Source organism: Erpetoichthys calabaricus, chromosome 18 (assembly GCF_900747795.2).
Source record: "Erpetoichthys calabaricus chromosome 18, fErpCal1.3, whole genome shotgun sequence".
NCBI classification, from domain to species: Eukaryota; Metazoa; Chordata; class Cladistia; order Polypteriformes; family Polypteridae; genus Erpetoichthys; species Erpetoichthys calabaricus.
Genome location: NC_041411.2, coordinates 45,863,327 through 45,889,900, shown reverse-complemented (window position 1 = coordinate 45,889,900; position 26,574 = coordinate 45,863,327). Strand labels below are relative to the sequence as shown.

The 26,574-nt window shown below is 39.4% G+C and overlaps 1 protein-coding gene across 3 annotated transcripts in view; it reads left to right on the top strand.

Annotated features, from left to right (window-relative positions):
- LOC114668539 (apoptosis-inducing factor 3) overlaps positions 1-26,574 on the top strand; it is a 160,233-nt gene that overhangs the window by 114,437 nt on the left and 19,222 nt on the right. For 2 of the 3 annotated variants that reach the window (XM_051921468.1, XM_051921467.1), the window contains exons 15-19: positions 4,151-4,222; positions 10,430-10,511; positions 11,019-11,095; positions 15,561-15,678; positions 15,769-15,867. In XM_051921468.1, the coding sequence (XP_051777428.1) occupies positions 4,151-4,222; positions 10,430-10,511; positions 11,019-11,095; positions 15,561-15,678; positions 15,769-15,867 (448 nt within the window). The remainder of the gene's footprint in view (positions 1-4,150; positions 4,223-10,429; positions 10,512-11,018; positions 11,096-15,560; positions 15,679-15,768; positions 15,868-26,574) is intronic. The other variant, XM_051921469.1, reaches the window with a different exon arrangement.

Below are 26,574 nucleotides of genomic sequence, written 5' to 3'. Positions count from 1 at the left end.
CACACGCCGTGGCGCAACGTTAGGGGCATCGCCTCTGGCGCTGACGTCCGAGGTTCGATTCCCGAGAGGGAGTGCAGTGGAGTGTGTACACCTGATGAGCCCAGAATGAGGGCGAAACACGTGTCGTGTACTCTTTGCATTTATTTGACAGTAAACTATTTCAACCATATATATATATATATATACTAGGGGGCTCCACCCCCTGCTCACTTTGTGCGCCCACTGCCGGGTTTGGCTTACCGGATATACAATGGGAATTGTTACATATGCACTATTTTCACTTTTACTTTAAAACCTTTGTATAAACAATACTTGTCCTTTATTTTCGGCCCCAGGCATGGTTAAATCTCTTTCTCGCAGGAGGTATAACACTGCTCGCGTTGTGAAGGGGGGGGCGGCTGAACTCTTGCTAAGGAGATGCAGTCAGATCATGTTATCTTGCTGCTGCTGCTGCTGGTGGGCTGCCTGTTATGTTTGTCGCGCTGTGCGTCGATCATTTTAAAGCCTGTACAGCAGCTGTCCTTTTGCCACTTCATGTCTCTGCTGCTCGCGTTGTGAAGGGAGGGCTGAACGCACGCTAAGGAGTTGTAGTCGAATCATCTGCTGGCTTCCAACTGCTGCTGCTGGCAAGCTGCGTGTTCTGCTTGTCATTGTTTTAAGAGCTAGTAGCACATGCATTCCAACAATTGCTTTGTTAGATGTCCGTGAACTTGTTTTAAATGTTGTCTCACTACCTTGTCTTGTGTGACGTTATAGTGTCTCTCGCGGGATGTCAAATTGCAATCTCTTGGCACTAAGTCTCATGTTTAAGGTCCCCGTGAGACGCTCCGTGGCCAATCTCTTTCATCTCGCGGGTCTTTTAAGTGTCTTCCAAGAAGATGACATCTCGTATCCCTGGTCTCTCTTCCACCAAGATTTTTTTTATAACAAATATATATATATATATATTGTCACACTTGTTTAGGAGACAACTAAAGGGCCTGAGTACATGTAATTCCACGCTGGACCAGGGGGTGGTGAAGCGCACTTACTCTCTCTCTCAATACCTTACAGACCATTCTAGGGAAATCCCGCCCGGCTCTGGGGCAGCCAACAACATCACTTGCGGTTCCTATCCTGATGACATCACATCCCATACTGACCTTTAAAGCTGCCATCTTGTTTCTAGTAAATCAGTTCTGTTTTGGACTCAGTCGTGTGAACATGTCTGTTCTTTTGAATCAATTTTGCAGCCGGGAAAAATTATACGGGTGGCTGCTCTAAACCTTCTCAATGTCTTTTGGTCATTTTTGTGACAATATATATATATATATATATATATATATATATATATATATATACTAGTCATTTAGCCCGTTACAATAATGGGCGCTAGAACAGTAGTGCATAAACATTAGTAGGAACAGTCTCTATTAAATGGCAAGGGACTTTGACCTCATTCTTTTTGTTGGTCGTATTTTTCTTTCTTTCTGCCTTTCTTTTGTTGATGTTTACTTGCTGAGCTGACCGTTCTTCGTGGGCTGCCACCGTGTATTGTGTGTCTTTAATTTTCTGTGACAGTAATACTGTCTTGTACGGTTGTATTCAATAAGGGCGCGTAGATAATTTAGTTCAAATGGCTCTGGAATATGTGAAGAGCAACAGGTGCAGATCTTTATTTACGCGCGCCTTTATTCGCTGCGCCCAATTGAGGTCGTCCTTTTGAGGCTCGCCTTTTTGTGCGCGCCCTTATTGAAGGATACCGTCTTGTACATCCGCTGGCTTGTACAGTACGTCCGTAATATACGTCCGTACGTCCGTATATACCTTTAATTTTCTCTGGCGGTAATACAGGCGTGCGCGTTGGTAATATGCCTTTACTCTCCTGTGACAGTAATACTGGCTTGTATGTGGCTGTAATATGCGTCACTGTATTGTGTACCTTTAATTTCCTCTTGCAGTAATATTGTATTTCCATAAAAACGCCTCTAACTTTCTCTGACAGTAATATCGCGCATAGCACTGTGCCCCGCGCATGCGCACTTCACCAGAAGACACCCACACACGGACACCTGGACGCACATAGGGATTTTATATATATATATATATATATATATATATATATATATATATATATATATATATATATATATATATATATATATATACTAGCCATCCCCCATGGCTTCACTCACGTATTAGTGAAACAAGATAGTGAGGAGGGCCCTGCCCTGCCCAGCTCTCTACTCCTGACGTCACGCTTCCCCCTCCTCTTGACCCGCAGCCTCAGTCTCGGATTAGTGCAAATATATCGCTCCTGCAAGTGAACTATGATTCTTAGCGCAATGAGAGAAGTCGCAAAATCAACCAGAATGTTCAAGCAAGTTCTGAAAAAAAAAAATCCGTTAAGTAGTTCTCTCGTTCGCTAACTAAACGTAGTTAAGGTTACGCCCCGAGGCAGACGCGTGAGTGAGGAGGGCCCAGCAGCCCAATGAGTCTCTCTCAGATTTGCACTAATAAATCGGTACCGCAAACGAACTATGATACTTAGCACGATGAGAAAGTCACAAAATCAACGGAATGTTCAAGCAAATTATAGAAAAAAACCCAATCTAAATCCATTAAGTAGTTCTCTCGTGAAAAGTGGACAGACATACAAATGGGTCTATAAAACTAAAAGAAATTTCACACTTGGACCATGAAATTCTTAAAACCATTTCTAAGTGAGCACCTATGGGCCAAGGATAACCTACGTTCCAAATTTCAAGTCCCAAGTCCTCATGGTTCGTGAGATTTTGGGATGAGTGAGTCAGTGGTATTTGGCTTATATACCGTATATATAGATATATTTCCCCTTGGGATTAATAAAGTATCTATCTATCTATCTATCTATCTATCTATCTATCTATCTATCTATCTATCTATCTATCTATCTATCTATCTATCTATCTATCTATCTATCTATCTATCTATCTATCTATCTATCTATCTATCTATCTATCTATCTATCTATATTTAAGCATGTCCACAAGTAGGAATGTTGGGGTGCCAACCTGGTCGTTCCCATTTAATCAAATGAAAACAGTAAACAAAACTTGCTCTGAATAGCGCTAGAAATGAACAAAAAAGGGGTTTTCCTTAAGGTTAGGAATCTCTCTTGGCTTTGTAAAGCCTGGTTTAGTCACTGGGTGAGGAGCTCTGTTGTGCAGTTCACTGTTGAGTGACACCTCCTTCTGGGAACTGCAGGATATACAGCCAGGGTGGAGTTAAATGCCCTCACTGGGTGTCTTTTCAGCACTGTAGAGGGAACAGAAGAGCATAAGGAGAAGGACTCAGCACTGTCAACTGTCAGTGTCCAGAAGCCATTAAGAAGGCTAACAGAATGTCAGGTTATACAGCGCCCTGATGTGTGGAGTACAAGTCCAAGGATGGTCTGCTCAACCTTTATAACACACTGGTGAGGCCTCATCTGGAGTATTGTGTCCAGTTTTGGTCTCCTGGTTATAAAAAGGACACAGCGGCGCTAGATAAAATGAAAAAGAGCGAGTAGGCTGATTCCAGGATTGTAGGGGATAAATTATGAGGAAAGATTAAAGGAGTTGAGTCTTTTCTGTTTGCGCAAAAGGAGGGTAAGAGGAGACACAGTTCAAGTGTTTAAAATTAGGAAGGGGATTAGTTCAGTGGATTGAGACTGTCATTTTAAAATGAGGTCATCAAGAATATGGGGAACAAACTCTTTATGAACAAGTCCAACAATGTTGAAAAACACGATCATTGTTTCTTGAAACAAATCACTCAAGTCGCCTGCACAATTGTAGAATAAATGGCAGAAATGCACACAACGCTACTCAACGGAGTGATTAATCAGACTGTAGGGATACAATACCTGGTGGCATATTTGTCAACTACACCCTACCTTATTAGTGCTGTGGACCAATTTCTGGGATTTGTGGGTTCCTTCTTGTATGTGGAGTTTGCTGTGTGGCATGAGTGTGTCCTACAATAGATTGACCCATCCACATTTAGTTCTTGCTTTGTTGATGTGACTGGAAAGAACTTCAGCTTTATATAACTGTGTAATGAACAAAATGGATAGAAGAATGGAGAAACTTGATAAGCAGTTAGTTTGAAGGTCTAACCATATTTCTAATCTTTATTTTTCCCCTTCTAGATGTTTGAGAACAACCGAGTTAAGTTCTACATGTTAAATGAAGTGTCAGAGCTTCGTGGACAACAAGGAAAGGTATTGAAAACTTCAACAATGGAAATCGCCAATTCATGGTTTTTATTGCTGCTGTTTCTAATGGTAAAGCTGTTATACAGGGGGGCTCTTTGTATGTCTGTTTCTAGTTTCAATAGATAATGAAAAGGAGGACAGAAGAATCCCACTGGAATTTGTCCAAATCAAGTGGATCAAGTGTGGCTTTTCTTTTTATTAATGTGTCTTGACAGATAGGAATCTTCTTCAAAATGAGCAGGACAATCAAAGTCAGTCACTCAAATGCAAGGAGCGGAATCGTATTCACTACATATGTGCGCGTTGTCAGCCACCAGTTGCAGAACAAAAAAAAAGTTTCATGGTTGCTGTGGCTTCTGCTTCTTTTTGTGATCCATTTTTTATTTAAGAAAGGCAAAAATAAATCAGTATTTCATAATGGGAAGCAATCAATAGGTGAAATAAAACCCCCTCATACCCACCCACTCTGCCCCATGGCACACCATAAGACCAGTACACCATCAGACTTGACCATGGGAGAGACTGCATCAAACACCTCTAATCATGAGCAAGTCACCTCACCAGCCTGTGCCCCAAGTAGAAAAAACAAAAAGAAATGTAACCAAATATATCATTCCAATGCTGTAAGTTGATATGGGTAAAGGCATCAGCCAAGTAATAAGTGGTAATAATAAAATACTTAACTTTGGAAGCAGCAGAACCACAAGTGTGAATGGAGTCACTCGATGCTCTGTTAATTTGTTATACAGTCAGCTTCACAAGAATCAGGTTGTAAAAGTTAGACAACCAGTTCATTAACATAATTAGATCAGGGGCTCTTCCATCTAGAGGCAAGGAGATGTTTATCAACTACAATACCCAGACATAAGAATTTAAGGAAATTTATTGCTGGTCTTTCCACTGTCTTAAAAACCTTACCTTCAACCTTTGATCACACAATACTCCTGATACCTTCTTCCAATTGTTCATTATTAATGCACTCTGTTGGGCATCTCTACATCTAATTCTCAATCTTGGACCACCACTGATCCTCAATATTTAAATATTCAATACCTGCATACTAACATCTGAATCCTGATCATCATTAAACCTTATATATTCTGTCTTTTTCCTATTTATATTCAATCATCTATCTTCCAAAGCCATTCTCCATTCCTCCAACTTCTTCTCCACTTCCTCCTTTCTGGTGCTGCACAACTCAGTGTCATCAGCAAAAAGCCTGCACCGGGGGGATTGGTCTGTTATCCCATCACTCAACACATCAGATCCCAAGATCGGCAATGCCAGTAATTAATTAAGAAATTTGGGAATTCTCCAATTTGTTTTCCTAACTTATCTCAGCCAGAGGGGTTTTCAACCATTAGAACTATATTAAGATAACTGAACCACATGTGTTTTAAGAAATAGAATAATATAATTTATTAATAAACACAAGAACTATATAAATATGGTAACTGCTTATACTGTATATATTGAATACTAACCATCTGATAACACACCTGGGGCCTTATGTATAAATGATGCGTATGCACAAAAATGTTCCATACACCCATTTCCACGCATACATTGTGATGTATAAAAACTAAACTTGCCATAAAGCCACGGACATTCTCACGCCAGCTCAATCCATTGTGTACACAAGTTTTTGGCTCAGTTTGTAAACTGGTGGGACCCAGCGTCAAAGCAGTGGTACTGTTGCTGTGTGGTTTTCCTTTCTTTTTTAGATTCATATCCCTGATGCAGCTTTATCTAATACACTGAAATTAACCGCATATTGTTTATTAGTTTAAGGTATCTGATTATAAAAAACCCATAACAATATAATGGTCCACAGAATGGCCAAACTATTCCAAATACCATAGCTGCTTTAGTGTTGTTACTCTCAGTTCACCACTCAGAGTATTTTAACCCACTGTACTGTATCTGAGTGTGGAATCACAGCTCTACAGCAGCTTATCGGAAAGAGGATTATCAGGATACAGCATCAAGCACATGCTGCCTCAGCCATGCGCACAGTCTATTAGAACTGCTCGCATATGGCAAATGCTTCAGAGCCTTTCCTGCACAGACCTCGAGGTTCAAAAACAGTTTCATCCCAAAAGTTCTAGATGCACTTAGTTAGTCCATCGAGTGCTCCTGGTAGAATTATTTTTTTACAGGTATAATTACAATCACCTCACTGTAAACTTGCACTACAACTGTAATATTGCACAACCTGAGCCACTTTATGAACCATTAGCACTATCTGCACTATAAGTACATATATATTGTACTTATGCTTTCATATTGTATATGTTTCATAGTTTTTTATCATATTATTAATATTATTATTATTACTGTTATTTTATAATTTTATAGGAAAATAAGTTTATGGAGGATTTGCATATTAAATCTCATTGTACCATACAATAACAATAAAGAAATTCAATTCAATAGAATAGAGTGTGGATTTATAGATGATGATGACTGACTTCTAAGTCGATTTAGATTTCCAACCGCTGTCTTCTTGAAGCTCATGATATCATTTTTAAGATGAAATGCAGTAAAGTATGTATATTACATTATACAGATATATTTTTAACTTCACTTAAATAATGTATAATGTTAATAATTAAACATGTAGGCATGGTAGTGCAGCGGTAGCGATGATCTGCCGCCCCATCCAGGGATTGGTCCTACCTCGCGCTGTATGCTTTCTGGGACTGGCGTGACCCTGGATGGTTAGATGGATGGAATAAGTAAACATGTACTATGAACATATTTCATAATTCCTCAAAGGTTTTGAAGAATCAGCGTTCTAAGCTTACAGATGGCTTGACATTTATTACAGAGCTTATTGTATGGAAATTGGTTACTTGGAGAAAGAAAGGGAAGGACATGAATTGGGGGTTAGTATGTTTTTAAAGAGACAGTACTGCTTCAACAAATTATTTCATTGAGGGTTGTGCACAGTGTGACAAAAATTTTGTAGGAGTCAAGAACAGTCTCTGGACGGGGCACCAGCTTGGCCCTACCACTAAGCTACCGTGCCCCACTGTTTAATATATGTTTTAATTCCTGTCATGAAAATTATATCAAATATACATCTAAGTATTTAAATTGTTCAGAGAGCTGTAATATCATGAATGTAATGTATTCTGTGTCATGTCAGCATAAGAGAAAGCCTGTTTAAGAAGCACGTAGTGATTCACACACATACTGTAGAATTTATAGAAGAACACATAGAATACAAAGCATTTAACGTGCTACTTTAGTTACAATGGGATTTGAGAAACTAGTAAATTAAACAATTATAAGATGAGGTTTATGACATTCTACTTTAATGACAAAATAAACTACTTGATTAAAGTGGAAATTTCAAGATTAAAGTTGACATTTCAATCTTTTTTTCCACTGTGTCCCTATTTTTTTTCTTTTCTCTGTACCCTAATACGCTTACATATGACACTCAGACAGTGGGCTATGACTCACCTTTTCATGGCAACTTTAATATCTGACCACTTCTTTTTTATTTTTGGCACTGTGCAACTTTCTGCACTTAAACTTTTGAGTTTCTCCACCACTCTGTATCACTGGATCAACTTCCTTTTGTTTTTTATACCACTGCTTAAACCAACAAATATTACTTTTTTCCTTGCCTCCACTTGGCATTCGCTTAAATTCTTCCTTTTTCCCCTGTGCCTTTGCCATTCTCTTTTCACAGGACGCTAAACTTAAGGGGCTATTTATATTGATTTGCATATTCAAAGAGGCGTAATTCTGGGAGGAGTCAGGGTGGAGTGGTAGGCGCATGCACGTGCGTTACATTTCACACTGAAAAGGATTTATGTAGCAGAAGAATGTGGAAGTTGGCGTACGCACAGATTTATGCACATTTCTGTTTTTATCCGTACGCCATGTTTTAGTGTGAATTCTATGCACAGTGTTATACATGAGGCCCCAGGAAACCTGTAATATTAATTATTACTCAAAACACAAATAGAGTAGTAAAAGGATTTTTTTATTACATTAAACTAGGAAGTTACCAAAACAATTTTTTAAATGTTACATACAGTATAAGGTGCATTACACATTGAAGAGAAAGAAATAACAGGAAAGTCATAATCCTTTTCATTATACACACTGTAGAAGACAGGGGGCCCCACTGAGCCCCAAACCCCAGACACATCTAACATGGACACAGTCATGGGTTCAGTTATAATTGAGTTTAATCCTCCAAGTACCTTATATTTAATACCTATTTTGGAATCCTTCCTTTTTTCTTCTCTCTCCCTAGTCCTCTTCCTCTCACAAGTGTTGTTCCCTGCCTCCCGACTCCAACTCCTCCAGGCAAGGCAGAGCGGCTCCCTTTAAACAAGATCCCAGGAAGACTTCCGTTATCTGCCCCTTAGTCAGGCGGGTCAGGAGGAAGTTTCTAGAATACAGGGATGGTTCCTCCCTGCAGTTCCCCCTGGTTGCACCTGTGGCACCCAAGCCTCCTTAATGGCTTCTGAAATATGTCTGGAAGTTGATAGTGTCAAGTTCACTACAACTCCTAAATAATTCTCATAAGGTTTACTTTTGATTTTCAGACCTCCATTTGTGTATTCAGACCTAACATTTCTACTTCCTATCTGTAATACTTTTTACATTTACTGACATTAAACTTAATCTGTCACAAATCTGCCTATGCCTGTATGCTGTCCAAGTCTCTATAATGATTTAACGGTTCCTAGATTATCTGCCAATGCACTTATCTTAGTATTATCTGCAAACTTAACCAGCTTGTTACTTATATTCTTATTTAAATCATTTGTATAGATTAACATTAGAAGCATGGCCCCTGTGGAACACCACTCTTAACGTCAGCCATTTCTGATAAGGTTCCACACACCATCAATCTTTGCAACCAATCTACAAATAACACCCTGAACTCCCACTTCTTTTCTTCTGTTGTCTGTTGCTTTCGATGCTTCCACGTTCTAATCATTCTTTTTTATATTATAACTTGTTTTGCAAGTCATCTTGGGTAACAATGTCTGGAAATAATACTAATAATGTGAAGAAAAGCCAAGCAAAATGACACCTTTTATTGGCTAACTAAAAAGATTACAATATGCAAGCTTTCATCTTGCCTGAAGAAGGGGCCTGAGTTGCCTCGAAAGCTTGCATATTGTAATCTTTTTAGTCAGCCAATAAAAGGTGTCATTTTGCTTGGCTTTTCTCTACATTCATAATGGCTAACACGATACAACACCCTAGTACTAATAATAATGTGATAAACAGAGCTCTAATAAATGAGTAATTCATTTAAAATGAACACAAGTCATAACAATATTGTGCCTTGGAGCATGCGATTCCAGGGTACTGGGGTGGCCTCAGGAAGACTTGTTATCTAATTTGTGTCTGTCTGCTTCCCTTTATGATAGTGTCCATGGGGTTGCCCTTCCCTAAGTTGGATGTAAGTGATGTAGGGACACTTGCAAACTTCTGGGAGTATCCTGCCAGGACCACTCCATCCTTACTCTAGTTAAACTCTGGATAGGAGAGTTGAGCTGCTCCTGGAGGTAGCCTCAGGTAGAAACTTAAAAGACCCTCGTGACAATATGCCTGTTGAATTTCAGTGTCAGGTGAAGAGGGGGCTGGAAGAAGGGTGGTGATAAAAGACACTTCAGACTGTTGGGAGTGTTCTGACTGGACTACCCCATCTTTGCTCTTGTTAGACACTGCAAGGGATAGTTGAGCTGCTCCTGGAAGTAGATACTTAAGAGACCCTCATGACATTATGCCAGCTGAACTTCAATATCGAATGGAGAGCTTGCAAGAAGAAGAGTGATGACTTGAGACAGAAAGGCGGCAATGGAATAGATGGCAAGAGACAGTTATTTATTTTGATTTGTTAGCTTATTTTTTGTACTTTTTTGCCTCCAAATCTCTGTACCCTTCTGTACGGTTACCTTTCTGAGTATAATAAATCTGTTCCTTTTTACGTTTTTGGTTCTCCTGCTATTTGGAGGTCATGAAAGCTCCCCCTTGGTCCACAATGTACATTGCATCCATGACCTTTTGGAAATCTTGGTAATTTGCAGCTGACAAATGTAGACTTGAATGAAATTCAATATATATGAATATATTTTTCTATAATAGCTTTGGTTCAAAAAATATGTATTTTCTAAACTATTTGGCTATAAACAATTTGTATTTTCTTTCTCTTGTTTTTTTTCCTCTCTGAAGCTAAAAGAAGTGGTGTTGAACAGTGGAAAAGTCCTACGGGCTGACGTTTGTGTCATCGGTGCAGGCAAGATACACTTTACTTGTAAGAGCATTGCAGAAACAATGTGTGTGAGCATCCCCTCAACTATGATGTTGATGGACTTTGTATGTGGGGCTGCATGTTTGCAGCTTTAAAAATTAAAAAAGGTGGTTAGCTAGATGTGGTCAAACAAACATTGGGCACATCAGGTTCATAGACATAGGAGGGTCCAGGTTTGAAAACTGTTTTCTTATTAAAATATGCTGATCATTGTTAGACAAATTGTCTTTCGTCAGATAACAAGGTGTTGTTTTTCATAACAATTATAACCATACGTGCTCTTAACAGCAAACTCTTTTGTTTGATTTTTCTGTATTTTCCTGATGTCACATGGGATGTTATTCATGCATGCAGGTTTGTAATGCCAGCGTGATCCAGTAGGAGTTATGGGAGGAACAAGCAGAAAACTGCAGCTAGCTGTAGAGTAACATTGACGTTTCACTGGGCTAAATTTATTTCTGTCTGATGTGCTCATTTAGCAGTTTGAACTTTTTTTTTTTTTAACTGTAGGTGCAGTCCCAGCAACTACCTTTTTAAAGCACAGCGGCATCAATGTAGACTCCAAGGGCTTCATTCCAGTCACTAAGGTAAGCCTGGGCTGCTATTACAGTGTTTTCTGCTACAAATGAATCTTGGATGAGGCATGAGCCTTAAGTAACATAGAGGAATATCTTTCAAATGGACTGGAAGTCTAAGTCTATATAATGCTATATAATAAGTCTACCAGATCCACAAGTCAAGTGCACTGGGACAAAATGTTTGCTTATGTTTGCTTATTCCATCTTCGACACACATAGGTGGGGACAATCAACTTAAGTAAGTAAGTCAGTTTGGATAAAAGAATCTGCTAATCATGATATAATGAAGCTGCTTCTAAGGGCCTTTGTAATCCAGACGTTGTGGGTTTGCAGCTGGCCACTGGCAGTTACCACAGTGCAAACATTCAGACCAAAGTTAGCATCGCTAAAAAAAAAAAACTAAAACAAAGGTGAAAACTATTAAAAAAAAATTTATTTGCAAACTAAAAAAAAATAACAAAACCAAAATGAAAAACTAAAATGATTAAAGAAGCTAACTTGACTAACTGTAATAAAACACTTGAATATTTCATTACAACTGGACTTACATATAAGATAACCTGAGCAGTATTGTCGCTAAATTTAATAAAAAAAAAAAAAAAAATTTCTTCTTTGTTTTTCCAAGAAATATTCCTGCCGCTAGACTGGTCGATTATGTTTTTTTTAACCCTCTTTACCGCTATCTCTCATAACTCATCCACTGCGAGCCGCATTCACACTGTCATCCAGTGAACACCGTCTAGTGTCACACAAATGTAATCCATATAAATAATCACCATGAAGAACCAGGCAGGAGGAAGCTTGTCATTCACATTTATTTCTTTTTGCAAAAATGGGCATCCCTGCAACTAACAGAGTAGCAGGAGGAATAATCCCTGAGCAGAAGTGCAGTCTTATTTATGTCCACTCAGCTCACATAACAGATTTACTTAACTCAGTTGTATACCGTATATACTCGCGATTAGTCAGATTTGATTTTACAGTATAATTTCTGGTATTTTATAATTTCGGTCGTATAAGTTGAATGTGGAAAACTCACGCTATTGGTCCAAGAGATTATGATATGCTAACGCCCACCTGAGAGAGTAACCATGGAGCACACTACCTTTTTATTCCTATGTATTGTGCCTACGTGACCACACAGTAATTCCCGAACTATTCCGGAGCAATGTTTGCAAAGATTTGTGTTTTTTGTATCTCACACCTTCATACACCTTTATCGTAAGAGCATCCCTTATCTACGATGGAGCGTTCGATCAGAAGAAAATATGAAGCTGGATTTATATTAAATGTTGTTGAAGTAGCGAAAGAAATTGGTAACTGCGCTGCTGCAACAAAATTCAATGTGTCTGAGAAACTGATGTGAGATTGGAGGAGGCAAGAAGATGTAAAAAAAAAAAAAATTAAGTGTCGCATTTTTGAATGGCCGTATAAGTCGGGGTCTGATTTTATGGTCGATTTTTTGGGTTTCAAGACCCGACTCATATGTGAGTATATACAGTAATAGAAAAGAAAGTATCTTATTGGCTACAAATATAGGACACCTTGATCACACAGTATAATGCTTCACTGATTTGTTAAACTACGAAACTCATGTGCTGGCCATTGAGCTGTATGCCTCACATTCCTCATTGTAATTAGTTAAGGCCTCCTTCCTCCACCGGCACTCATCCTGTGTACATACAGCTTGTTAGCTAAGCATTCATTCTCCCTTATCATGCGCAGCACAGCCTGAACAACCGGTCTCCTTCAGGCAGCCTGGAGCTCGTCATTTAATCCCAAGTGATGACCGGAATGTTATAACATATAAAGTTTATGCTTTCCTTCATACTAGTGATGGAGGTCGAGTGTTGACAGCAATTGCGGTGACATGCAACCTGAATACAGGCGCGTAAAGTGTTAGAAAAAGAAAGCAATTCCAGAGTGATAATGGTGACAATTTTTCAGAAATTAACAGTGATGCTAATGATTTTGCTCAACTCACGGGTGGATCCTCCCCTCGCTTGATGAAATGAGCGAATGTCAAATATCCACGCAAATCACCACATGCATAAACCTGCTCGTCTGACTGATGTCTCGTATTTTACATACAATAACTGACTGGACAAAAAAGTTAAAGGGCAGAGATCACTGCAGTTGTTAATCCTGAATAATGTGCCACTCCATCAGGTAACACTTTTGGCTGTCAAGCAAAGGAGTGAGCTCAAAGATCACTGGACGATCGACACTTGGTCGATAAATGTGACATGGGTTGTAATGAAATTAGTAACTGAGATTAGCAAATCTGACAAGCCCTTTGACAAAAAGTTGAATAATGTAATATCTTCTTTAGGGTTTCCCAGCTTCTAGTTATTGTTTAAATGCTCGGAAAATCATTTTTATGGTGATAGATCTCAGGAAGCAAGTTATCCATGTTAGATACATAGTGATACATTTAATGAGAGGCTAAAATTCATATTTAAGCTAAATCTGCAAAGTCCCTGAAATGTTTAAATGAAATGGTGTAGTCTGTCAGTGAAGTGGGAACATTCTGTTACCTCAGGAATGAGATGTCATATTTAGATCACTAAAGGTTTACAAAATTATGAAATAGGGCCAAACTTTGAGTTTCTGGTAAGGTTCAGAACCTCTGAAAATGTGACATTTCTTCTTAAGAGCTGTGAGTTGAACACACAGGCAGGCAAATGCAGTGGAGATGATTGCTATAAAACAGACATGTTTAAAAATGTGCCTAAAACTGGGATTAGCTAACTGGAATGGTTCGAAACCAGGTAGTGGTATTCAGACCCCTTCACTTTCCTGCACACTTTATTGTGTTGTAGATTTCATCTAAAATGCATAACATTTGCCATTTTTACCCAATAACCTACACCCATAATGAGAAAGTCAAAAGATGTTCTCAGAAAGGTTTACATGGTTATTAAAAATCCAAAACTGAAATGTCTCATTCCTAGAAGTATTCAGACCCTTTGCTGTGGCACTCCTAATTGTGCTAAGTCAGGGTCATCCTGCTTGCTTTAATTCTCCTTGAGATGTGTTTAGAACTTCAGTGGGGTCCTCTCAGTTAAACTGATTGAAAGGCACACACCTGTGTATAGAAGATCCACAATTCAGACTGAATGTCAGGACAAAAACCACATCCGAGGAACTCTTTGTAGACCGCCGTGATCAGACTGTGGTCAAACATAGATCAGGCCATGGGGATAAAACCATTTCTGTAGCTCTGAGTGTTCCCAGAAGCACAGCATTCTCAATAATTTTGAAATGGAAGAAGTTTAGAACCACCATGACTCTTCCTAGAGTTGTCCGTCCATCCTTTCTTAGTAACCAGGCAAGAAGGGCCTTGGTCAGGGAGGCGACCAAGAAGTCCTCTGTTGAGATGGGAGAACATGTCAAAAGGACAACCATCTCAGCAGCACTCCACCGATCAGGTGTTTATGGTAGAGTGGCTAACTCCCCATTGGATTTAAAGGACTCTGCTCTGATGAGTCAAAAACTGGACTCTTTGGGTAGAATGTTAAGCACTTTGTATACAGAAGACCAGGCACTGCTCGTTGCTTGCCTAATTACCATCACTACGATGGTGGAAGCATCATGCCATGGGGAGCAAGGAGACTGGTTAGAATTGAGGGATGAATGAATTCAGCCAAATACAAAGAGATCTTTGAAGAAATCCTGTTCCGGAGTGCCTGCCACCTCAGTTTGGAGCAACAGTTGACATTTCAGCACGACAATGACCCAAGGCATACACCCAAGACAACTTTGAGACGAGTCTCTGAATGTCCTTGAGTGGCCCAGCCAAAGCCCAGACTTATCCCCATAGAACATCTGTGGAGACACCTGAAGATAGCAATTTACAGAAGCTTCCCATCCAGTCTATCAGAACTTAAAAGGATCTGCCAGGAAGAATAGCATAAACTGTCCAAATCCAGGTGTGTAAAGTTTGTAGAGACTTTCCCAAGTAGAGCTCAAAGCTGGAATTGCTGCTAAAGGGGCTTTTGCAAAGAATTGAAATAAAGGACTGAATACTTATTGGAATGAAAGATTTCTGTTTTTAATACATTTCCAAAACTTTCTGAAAACCTCTTTTCACTCTATCATTATAGGTTAATGAGTATACTGTAAAGTGATGAGTAAAAATGTCAGATGCCTCCACTTAAAATGAAATCTATAGCACCATAAAGGGTGCAGAAAGTGAAGGGGTCTGAATACATTTCTTAGTCCACTGGTATCTTCAAGTCTGGAGGTTGGACATTTTTTTGTACTTGTGCTTTCCTTTTTGGCACAGTGTTCTCTTCAGGTGTACTCAGATATGTGAATTAGGCCATGTTGCTATGTTTACTAATCTTGGACCACATTTGATATGCATTTGTAAAGGAGAGGGCGTACTAATTGCGTGACTGAAGTCCCAAGTATCTTGGTTAAGTGCACCCGATACAGCCACTTTATTCATGGCCTGTTATTTGATTCCTAGACAATGCAGACTAATGTTTCCGGAGTCTTTGCTGCAGGAGATGTGGTCACCTTCCCCTTGGCAATGCGGAACAATAAAAAAGTCAATGTACCACACTGGCAGATGGCACACATGCAAGGTGAGAATTCTTTACGAGAACAACAGAACTTGCAACCTTATTTTTTATTCTCCCTGAACTTTTGTGATCATTAAATTGTTTCCATTACAGGTCGAATAGCAGCATTAAACATGCTTGGCCAAGTGACCGAGATAAAGAATGTCCCCTTCTTTTGGACGGCGATGTTTGGGAAGAGCATACGATATGCCGGTAAGTTGTATTATAATGAAGTACATCATTTTATTTCTACCATGATACAAGAAAGAAAAAAGTTTCCCTGTTCTGCAACAGAATAATTGCAGATCTGCCTCCCACTATGTGATGCTTTACATTGTGGCAGCCATGAAATAGAACAGCCTTGGCACTCTTGGAAAATAAACCCTTCATACATGGATCAAATTTTATTCCATTTATTCCAGGAAGATCACTCTATATGTGATTTGGACTTTGGATTTTATAAAAATATCATTGACTTGCCACTGGTCCAGCAGCTGTGTGGCATCAAATGGTGAAGAAAGATTCAAGCTCTCCAGTGACCTGAGATGAAGACTGCACTCCTGTACTGTGTCTCTTCGGAGAATCCTTGGGTACCGCTGGTGTGACTTTGTGTTGAATGAGCGGTTGCTCATGGAGTCGCGAATAAGGCACATTATCTGCATTGTGAGGGAGCGTAAGTTACGGCAGGGGTGCCCACACTTTATCACCTTGCGAGCTAATTTTAAAATGACCAGGTCAAAATGATCTACCTACATTAAAAATGCTATATATATATATATATTACATAGTTTACTGTCAAATAATGCAAAGAGTACGCAGTACGTGTTTCGCCCTTATTTGGGCTTGCTGACGTCTAAGGTTCGATCCCCATGAGGGGATGCAATGGAGTGTGTATGCCTGAATCGCAGGACATGCCCTCTCAGACTCGAGAAGCAGATCATAGAATGTTATATAGTTTACTGTCAAATAACGCAAAGAGTACGCAACACATATTTCGCCCTTATTTGGGTTCATCAGGCGTACACACTCCACTGCATCCCCTCGTGGGGATCGAACCTCAGACGTCAGCGAAACACGTGTTGCGTACTATTTGCATTATTTGACAGTAAACTATGTAACATTCTATGATCTGCGTCCGAGATCGCGAGATCGAGATGGCGGACGTTTGCTGACTTTCAGACCAACCACATGCGTAACCTGGTAGGTAACCATCCATACAATCAGATTGTATTTCAGACTACGAATGCTATGAATATATATATATATATATATATATATATATATATATACTGAGTATACTTTATATATAAAATGTGGCGTATATACAGTATATGTTGGCGTACCTTGCATAACTGAATAACCCTTATGGCACAATAACAATTCAATACATTTATGGTCACTACGGTATTTGGACTTAATAATCTTCATGTGGGAAGAGGCTGACTCGCATAAATAAGTAGAGCCAAATAATGCAGTCAAGGAGGTAGCACATTTCCTCATGTTTGGGTACTTTTCCTCTGTGAGTAAGTTCCAAAACTGTCCATGAGCCCCAGACTTCAGCTGAATGTCATCCTGTAGTGTCAAAATTTCATCCTCCACTGTAGAGGAGTTTTAGGTGACTTACCCGGAACAATGCTTCGGTGTCTGCCTTTGCTTTTGAATTCAGCCGAGTGAAAAATGATGGCTGTCCGATTAACTGCGATTTTAGTTCCCTCACCTTTTTCTTTCTCAGATCTCTTTTCGGAAGAAAGTCAGTTTCGTAGTTTTTATGAACAGTTTGAAAGTGCCTTTCCATATTTTCCTTCTTTGGAATAGCAATGATAGATTGACAGATCAGACAAACGCACTTTGATTGTGACATTGTGAGAATGTAATGAGGTAATTGTTGGGGTAATTGTTTCATGTATGCAGCACATGGGGCAACACTTTAATAATATTACCCAGAATAATGTGCAGTTGATGTAAACAGGAAGTAGTCAAGACTCCATGTGTTTTACTGTTGTGCATATTTGGTAGTTGCAGCAGGGAATGAGTAAAAGTGTCAGGGAAATTAAAAACACTACTTTTTGGTTCGAGGGAGGTGAGTACCTGCTATCGAGTCTGTTGTGGGCAAGCCTGAGTGAATTCAAGCTTCCTGTCTGCCTCTCTCTCTGCAGTTCTGATATTTAAGTCTATTAATTTTATCTCAGTGAGGCACAGTGATGCTTCTCTGGCCCCTTGAGGATATTTTAAAGACTATTGTACCTTTATAATGCCCACAAACCCTGTTCACTTTCTACTTCAGTGCATTTCACAGAGCCTATCGAAATTCCCAGACATTTCCATGATTCCACTGAAATCGAGGCAAAGCGAAAAAGGCAGATTCAGTCATCACTAATCTCTAAGCAACATTTACTACTATCATAATATACTTGTTTTATACGTATGTCTTTCATTCATGTAGTGTTTATTTGCTTAAGGAATTGATTTCTGTTGTTTATTTTTGATTTAAACAAGAACTGACAAAGCTAGCTTTGATTGCCTTCTTGTTTTCTTAGGTTTTGTGAACATGATATCAGAGTCAGTATGTATAAATATGGCTATGTGCCTATTGTTTCTTATCTATTGGTGGACAAACATATTATTGCTCTCTGTCAGGGGAGAGTTAGCTTGATTACAAGTAGGCCCAGCACTAGGACAGTTTCTTAGGCTCATTAATAGTTTTTCATTTCTGATTCGCATATTTTGCACTCAGCCCTTTGAACCCTGTTTGCCTGATTTTATTTTGAACTCTTAGTTTTCAGCTTGATTCGTTTTTTGATATACCTTACTCAGTGTTTATCATCTCTTGGTCCTTTTGCTTGTCAAACAGTGAAAGTTTAGGTGCTACTGTGCTGTATCTCTGCTTGGTGCTGTGAGAAACACTTGCTATATATATATATATATATATACAATACTGTGCAAAAGTTTTAGGCAGGTGTGAAAAAATGCTGTAAACAAAGAATGCTTTCAAAAATGGAAGTGTTAATCATTTATTTTCATCAATCAACAAAATGCAGTGAATGAACAAAAGAGAAATCTAAATCAAATCAGTATTTGGTGTGACCACCCTTTGCCTTCAAAACAGCATCAATTCTTCTAGGCACACTTGCACACAGTTTTTGAAGGATCTCGGCTGGTAGGTTGTTCCAAACATCTTGGAGAACTAACCACAGATCTTATGTGGATGTAGGCTTCCTCACATCCTTCTGTCTCTTCATGTAATCCCAGACACACTCGATGATGTTGAGATCAGGGCTCTGTGGGGGCCATACCATCACTTCCAGGACTTCTTGTTCTTCTTTACGCTGAAGATAGTTCTTAATGACTTTGGTTGTATGTTTGGGGTCGTTGTCCTGCTGCAGAATAAATTTGGGGCCAATCATACACCTCCCTGATGGTATTGCATGATGGATAAGTATCTGCCTGTTTTTCTCAGCATTGAGAACACCATTAATCCTGACCAAATCTCCAACAACATTTGCAGAAATGCAGCCCCAAACGTTCAAGGAACCTCCACCATGCTTCACTGTTGCCTGCAGACACTCATTATTGTACCGCTCTCCAGCCCTTCGACGAACAAACTGCCTTCTGCTACAGCCAAATATTTCAAATTCTGGACTTATTAGTCCAGAGCACCTGCTGCCATGTTTCTGCACCTCAGTTCCTATGTTTTCGTGCATACTTGAGTCGCTTGGCCTTGTTTCCACGTCGGAGGTATGGCTTTTTGGCTGCAACTCTTCCATGAAGACCACTTCTGGCCAGACTTCTCCGGACAGTAGATGGGTGTACCTGGGTCCCAATGGTTTCTGCCAGTTCTGAGCTGATGGCACTGCTGGACATCTTCCGATTTCGAAGGGTAATAAGCTTGATGTGTCTTTCATCTGCTGCACTAAGTTTCCTTGACCGACCACTGCGTCTACGATCCTCAACGTTGCCCGTTTCTTTGTGCTTCTTCAAAAAAGCTTGAACAGCACATTTTGAAACCCCAGTCTGCTTTGAAATCTTTGTCTGGGAGAGACCTTGCTGATGCAGTAGAACTACCTTGTGTCTTGTTGCTGGGCTCAATCTTGCCATGACATGAAACTGTCTTCCACAACCTCACCTTGGTAGCAGAGTTTGGCTGTTCCTCACCCAGTTTTAAGCCTCCTACACAGCTGTTTCTGTTTCAGTTAATGACTGTGTTTCAACCTGCGTGTGACATTGATGATCATTAGCACCCGTTTGGTAGAATTGGTTGATCAGACACCTGACTATAATCCTACAAAATCCCTGACTTTGTGCAAGTGTACCTATAAGAATTGATGCTGGTCTGAAGGCAAAAGGTAGTAACACCAAATATTGATTTCATTTAGATTTTTCTTTTGTTCGCTCACTTTGCATTTTGTAAATTGATAACAATAAACAATCATTATTTATATTTCTGAAAGCATTCTTTGTTTACAGCATTTTTTCACACCTGCCTAAAACTTTTGCACAGTACTAATATATATATATACCAGTCACCAGTCACTTTGCGTCATATGTGGATTTCACTTTCACCAAACAACATATCTTTTAATTCTCGTGGATAAGCTTCTTCGTTGGGAAGAAACACTACTTTTCCCTGATTACAACACAAATTAGACGATCTACATGTCTCCGACTTAAAGTTTAAATCCAAACAATATATTGAATCTCTTTTCGCTGTTATAATTATGGTAATAATTTCTGTTTGTTTGCGCTAATGTGATCTTTACTATTATTTTTCTGAGACTTTCTAATTTTAGTACTTTCATTATCTCTAACATGCTCTGCATGTGTATCGCGCCAATGTTTTTGAATTCTTTACGACGTTCTACTTTGTCGTCTATTCTTTGTCTTTTATTTCTGGCCCCAGGCGTGGTTAAATCTCTTGGCACAAAGTCTTGTCTCGCGGGACATTAAAGTATCTCTCTGAAAAAGTCATGTCTCATCCCAGGATTATTTTATTATAATAGATATATATCTATATATATATACACATATGTATGTGTATATATGTTGTGAGCTGCGGAGCTGATCGCACCTCAAGAGAATACAGACACCCCTGGGAAAACCCCTGAAAAACATTGACAGACTACCTTCACATTCCTCCTTACCTTTCTAGTGGCTCTGTCGCGTAATATGCCTCTCGCGCGGTGCTCTGCCTACTTAAAAAGCCTGTACGGGCTTCTATCAGTTTGTTAAATTGATTGTTTGCTTCTCCTTCTCTCTCTCAGACATTCTCTGCTCCTGGCGGAACTGTCATCTCTGACTTGTCATGGAGCACGTTTAAACTTTTGAAAAGAGACAAATGTTTGTTTGCAGTGCTTTGAATAAAGTTCCTTTTTTTCTACTCCTGTGTCTCCGTGCAAATCTGTGACCCAAGCGTGACAATGTATATACATATATATATATATATATAGGAATATATATACATATATATATATATAAATATATATATATACTGCGGTGGGTTGGCGCCCTGCCCGGTATTGGTTCCCTTCCCATGTGCCCTGTGTTGGCTGGGATTGGCTCCAGCAGACCCCCGTGACCCTGTGTTTGGATTCAGCGGGTTGGAAAATGGATGGATGGATATATATGATATAATAATAATAATAGATATATATTGTGAATTTCCCCTTGGGATTAATAAAGTATCTATCTATCTATCTATCTATCTATCTATCTATCTATCTATCTATCTATCTATCTATCTATCTATCTATCTATCTATCTATCTATCTATCTATCTATCTATCTATATAGGCAGGCAGTATGGCCTATTTTGGAGTTCAAACCCTAAGCTTGTGGGTTGAAATCCCACTCCTGACATCATGTGACCATGAGCAAATCACTTTACCTTCTTGTGCTCTAATTGGAAGAACAAAAGAAATGCAACTAATTGTATCTCACATGCTGTATGTCTCTTTGGATAAAGGCATACGCCAAGTAAGTTAAAGTAAATCATATATGTATATATTCTATATATCCATAATGAATGGCCTCACATCCATCTAGGAACATCCTTGGATATGATGCATGATACAGTATTTGTAACATGACACTTTTAGTTTAATTTTCTTGAATTAACAAAACAAAAATTAATTATAGCAATCATGTAATAGAATTTTTTAACCACACTTTTTTACTTTCTATGCCTATAGTATGTCCAACATGCCTCTAAAATTTATTTACTTAGCTTACACATTTATCTACTGGAATTTAAAGGTATAAGTCACAAATAGATGGTTTCAATTTTCAGTATTTCTTCATTCAGAGCACTGGTAGGTTATGGTAATGCCTGCCATCTTCTGTCAGATTGTTAATGAAGTCAGATGTATAAGTGGTGTATTTCAGTGCCGGAAGCCACAGGAAAAGGGAGATGAATATCAATCCAACATTCAGACTCCACAGGCAGAAGCATATAAACTGTTAAGGTACATTCTAAAATTTGTTGAATCTAAGTCAAGTGACGTTATGTTCAAACTCTTGAGACCCCCAAGTGCCGTGTGCTGTTTTGGTCAAAAATCAAAAATGCTGTGCAGATGACACCTAGTGGACAGTAAGGGTAAATACACTCAATAAGGAAATGAGGAAGGGCAATGTTTAGTGTAAATCTGGAACAACTACTAAGTTCTTTTTAAAGCTAATGGTTACCTAAAGTGTATGAGATTTATTTTCTTGTTTTTTTATATGTTGTTTCAAAAGCAGAACTTTAATGCAATTTCAGAAATGTAATGTAAAATGCACATCTTCAAAGGAGCTTGGCATCCAGTTAATACCAGTATTTTGAAGTGGATAAAAAGAAGAGGCATTACTCCAGATGTTTCTGCTTCTTCAATTAGTTCCCTTCACGCATATATACGCTAGGTAGTGGAGAGATTTTTGGTTGGAAGGATTGAGGCTTGAGTGGAAGTGTTCACCCACATGGCTTGAGTGTGAACATGTGAACAAATTTGTTGGTACCACTCCTCGAAAAAAGAGGAACTCACAATCATCTCTGAAATAACTCGAAACTGACAAAAATCATTGGCACCCATCCTTGTTTATTCCGTATTTAACAAAAATAAGACTTTGTCTTAGAGTTTTAATTCAATAGAACATTTCAAATGGCATGGACAAAAATGATGGGACCCTTTACCTAATATTTGGTTGCACAACCTTTAGAGGCAATCACTTCAAACAATGAGACTTCTGCCCCTGCCAACAGGTAGTTTGGCCCACTCTTCCTGAGCGAACTGCTCCAGCTGTGTCAGGTTTGAAAGGGGTCTTCTCCAGGCTTCATGTTTCAGTTCTTTCCATAGATGTTCAACAGCATTCAAATCAGGGCCCATAGATGGCCGCTTCAGAATAGTCCAGTGTTTTGTTCTTAGACATTCTTGGGTGCTTTTAGCTGTGTGTTTTGAAGGATCCGTGGCCAGAGACAGAGCTTTCTGACACTGGGCAGTATGTTTTGCTCCAGAATGTCTTGATAGTCTTGAGATTTCATTGTTTTCTGTACAGACTTGAGCCAGACGCAGCAAGGCAGCCCAAAACATAACCGAGCCTCCTCCATGTTTCACATTAGCTGTGGTGTTCTTTTGCTTGGAAGCTTCATGAAGTGACTCGCCAAAAAGCTCCAGTTTTGTCTCATCTGTCCAAAGGATATTCTCCCAGAAGCATTATGGCTTGTCAATGTGCATTTTAGCAAATTTCAGACACTGATGGACCTTGACTTGGGAGTTCAGCTTGTACGTCTTAGTAAGTTTTCTTTGGCTTTTTGTATATCATTCTTCTATTTTTCTGCCCTGTTCTGGGGCCAACTTTCCTCCAGTGAGGTTGGCTAGCGTCTCATAGATTTTAAACACCTTAATAATATTTGCAACCATTGTCACAGGAACATCATGCTGCTTGGAGATGGTCTTCTAGCCTGTGCCTTTGACATGTTTGTCTATCATTTTCTTTCTGATCTCCTCAGACAGCTCTCCTCTTAGTTTTCTCTGGTTCATGTTCAGTGCGGACACATGATGATACCAAACAGCAGACTGACTACATTTCTCCATTTAAATAGGCTGAATGCACAATTGGAGACATGTGTGATACTAATTAAAGAAAACAGATAGTTTGAAAAATCACTCAAACCCAATTATTTATGATGTTCTGTAGTGGTACCAGCAAATGTGTCCAGGCCATTGTAGAATCTCTTTGTAGAATAAGCCATATTTGATCTCTTTTCACACTTGCCTTGCTTTACTTGATGATATATCAAAGGCATGCAGGTTTACGTGAGGGACAATTGCTTTCATGTCATCACTTTTCAGGACGCATACAACACTTTCTCAATGAGCTGTGAGGGTACCAACACATTTATCCATGTTCAGGATATGAAGAGATCTTAAGTAAGAGATCATCTCCCTCATACATACTGTATATATAACAGGTGGTGGTGCAGTTCTAGGCAGGTGACTAGAGGTGCTGAGTGGTTTCAAGGGAATAGCTGCTCCTTATAGTACCAAGAGTACCGATAGAAATAGTGACCATGGCCTGGAGAGTAAAAAGCAGAAGTTCCAGTAGTGCATAATGGTGTGTACCATCTATCTTTGAACACTGCAGAGATAAAGGAAAAACTGCAAATTGCAAAATGTTGAAATACCAATATGGGAGGCTGTTGTGATTAAAGGACAGGTGGAGTCAACCTGACAGGGCTACATGTTCCCCTGACATCCCTGGGCAGAACTACCAGTAGCTCCTGTGATATTCAACCAAAGGCATTCAGCTCCTGAATTTCACAAGTTGATACAAACTCTTGAGATTTTTAATGGCAAGCGCTGTATGATCTTAATTTAGAGCCTTCGTTCAAACTGATGTATAGTTACAGTTTTGATTTAACCTGAAATGGAAACCAGGCTTTCCTTTTGCCCATTAATGTTTCTCAGGTAAAGAAAGTGACTACAAACTTGTGAAATTTGAATCCTCCATTCTAGTACGAGTGCATTTCAGCCCCAAATTTTTGAAAAGAACATGGATTACCTGCTAGTATGTTTGACAACAGCACATTGTGGTCCTTTAAATCTCATCCTGTACGTTCTTTTAAATAGTAGCTGGACTAAACAATCTGTTCTCATGACGCCTTTTATGCCCTAACACTAAACAGGAGTGCCTTATTATGAATCATTGTTTAACATGTTTAAGAAAATCTTGAAGTCACCACACACCACCACTCCCTGAAAATCTGCTCTTCCGTTCACTAATGAGGGGGTCCCGAGTTATGTTATCAGAGCCTTGTTGAAAACACAGGCGTGCGATAGCTTAGGCCCTGCAGTCACAGAATGTTTTTGTTGCTATCTAAGGAAAATCCCACAGATTAGTGAAACTTGAGCTCTTCTTCAGTACATGGTACACCCGAGCTGATTGCCTCGTAACTTGTTGTGATTTCTTTTAAAAAAAATTTCTCCCATTGTTTTGTGTGTAATATAAGTAAAGCTATCCGAGCCATAATTAATTGGGTGAAGGTTTGCATTATTTTTGCAGTATCCAAATATAGAATGTCACCCAGGGTTCAGTTCTTTAGTTAGAAAAGAGCTATGAAAAATAGAAGTTATTAGTTGCATATATTTGACTTTAATGAAGACTGAAATTAAGCACCACTTACATGTTTTTAAATTTCCAATCCTCTGTAAAACTTCCCCAGCTGTGATTGACAAAAGGTTTTAATCAATGTTGTGGATGAAGTGACAAATGAGTCTCAAAATAAGTTGGGATGCCATCCAGGCCAGGTGAAGATAAAGTAAAATAAACAGGCACACGTTGGCATTACAAAACAAAGAACAGGCCATCGCCTCTGCATTCACCTTGTTAGGATGTGCATGAAGAGCTCTGAACTCTTGCTTGCTCAGGTCTTCTGGGGATGCCTGGCTTTATACTGTCTCGACCAGAAAGACTTCTTGGGGTCAGGTACCCTCTTTGGGTGTTGGGGAAGAGAGAGACGATACCATTAGTGACAGCACCCCTTCGTGTCCTGGAGTGGTTTCACATACCTCAGGTGATGATACCATTAGTGACAGCGCTCCTTCGTGTCCTGGAATTGTATTGCACACTTGAGGTGATGATACTGTTAGCGACAGCACTCCTTATTGTTCTGGAATGGTGGTGCATTCTTGAGGTGACGATACCATTGTGACAGCGCCACTTCTTGTCCTGGAGTGGTTTTACATACCTCAGGTGACGATACCATTAGTGACAGCGCCCCTTCGTGTCCTGGAGTTGTATTGCACACTTGAGGTGATGATACTGTTAGCGACAGCACTCCTTATTGTTCTGGAGTGGTGTTGCCTTCTTGAGGTGACAATGCCATTAGTGACAGCTGCCCTTCTTGTCTCAGAGTGGTGTTGCATACTTCAGTTGACAATACTTCAGCACCCCTTGTTGTTCTGGAGTGGTTTTGCATACTTCAGGTAGGACCCGGAAGCCAATTTCTGACACACATTTGTGATAATGTTTATGCTTTGCTTAGAAATAAAAACATCAACATCAAAGAAATCTAGAGTTTTAAACTGCGTGTTTTTTGTGACAAACAAGAGGAGACCCTTCAGTCCATCAAGCCCGTTTGTTTAGCTAATAGCTAAGCTGTCCCAACATCTCATCCAGATTCTTCTTAACTGTTGTCAAAGTTTCTGCTTCAACTCAGTGTTTCGGTAGATTGTTCCCGAGTCCCACAACTCCTTGAGCAAAGAATTGACTCCTGGCTTCAGTCCAAAATGAGCCACCCCTTAATTTCCGCTGGTGTCCTCAAGGACGTGATTCACCCTACAGCCGGGTTTATACCTCACATGATGCGACGCATATTCCAGCAGACGCTTCTGCTATGCAAGTGTTGTACCGTTTATATTTGCACACGTAGCTTTATGTAATCTGGAAGAT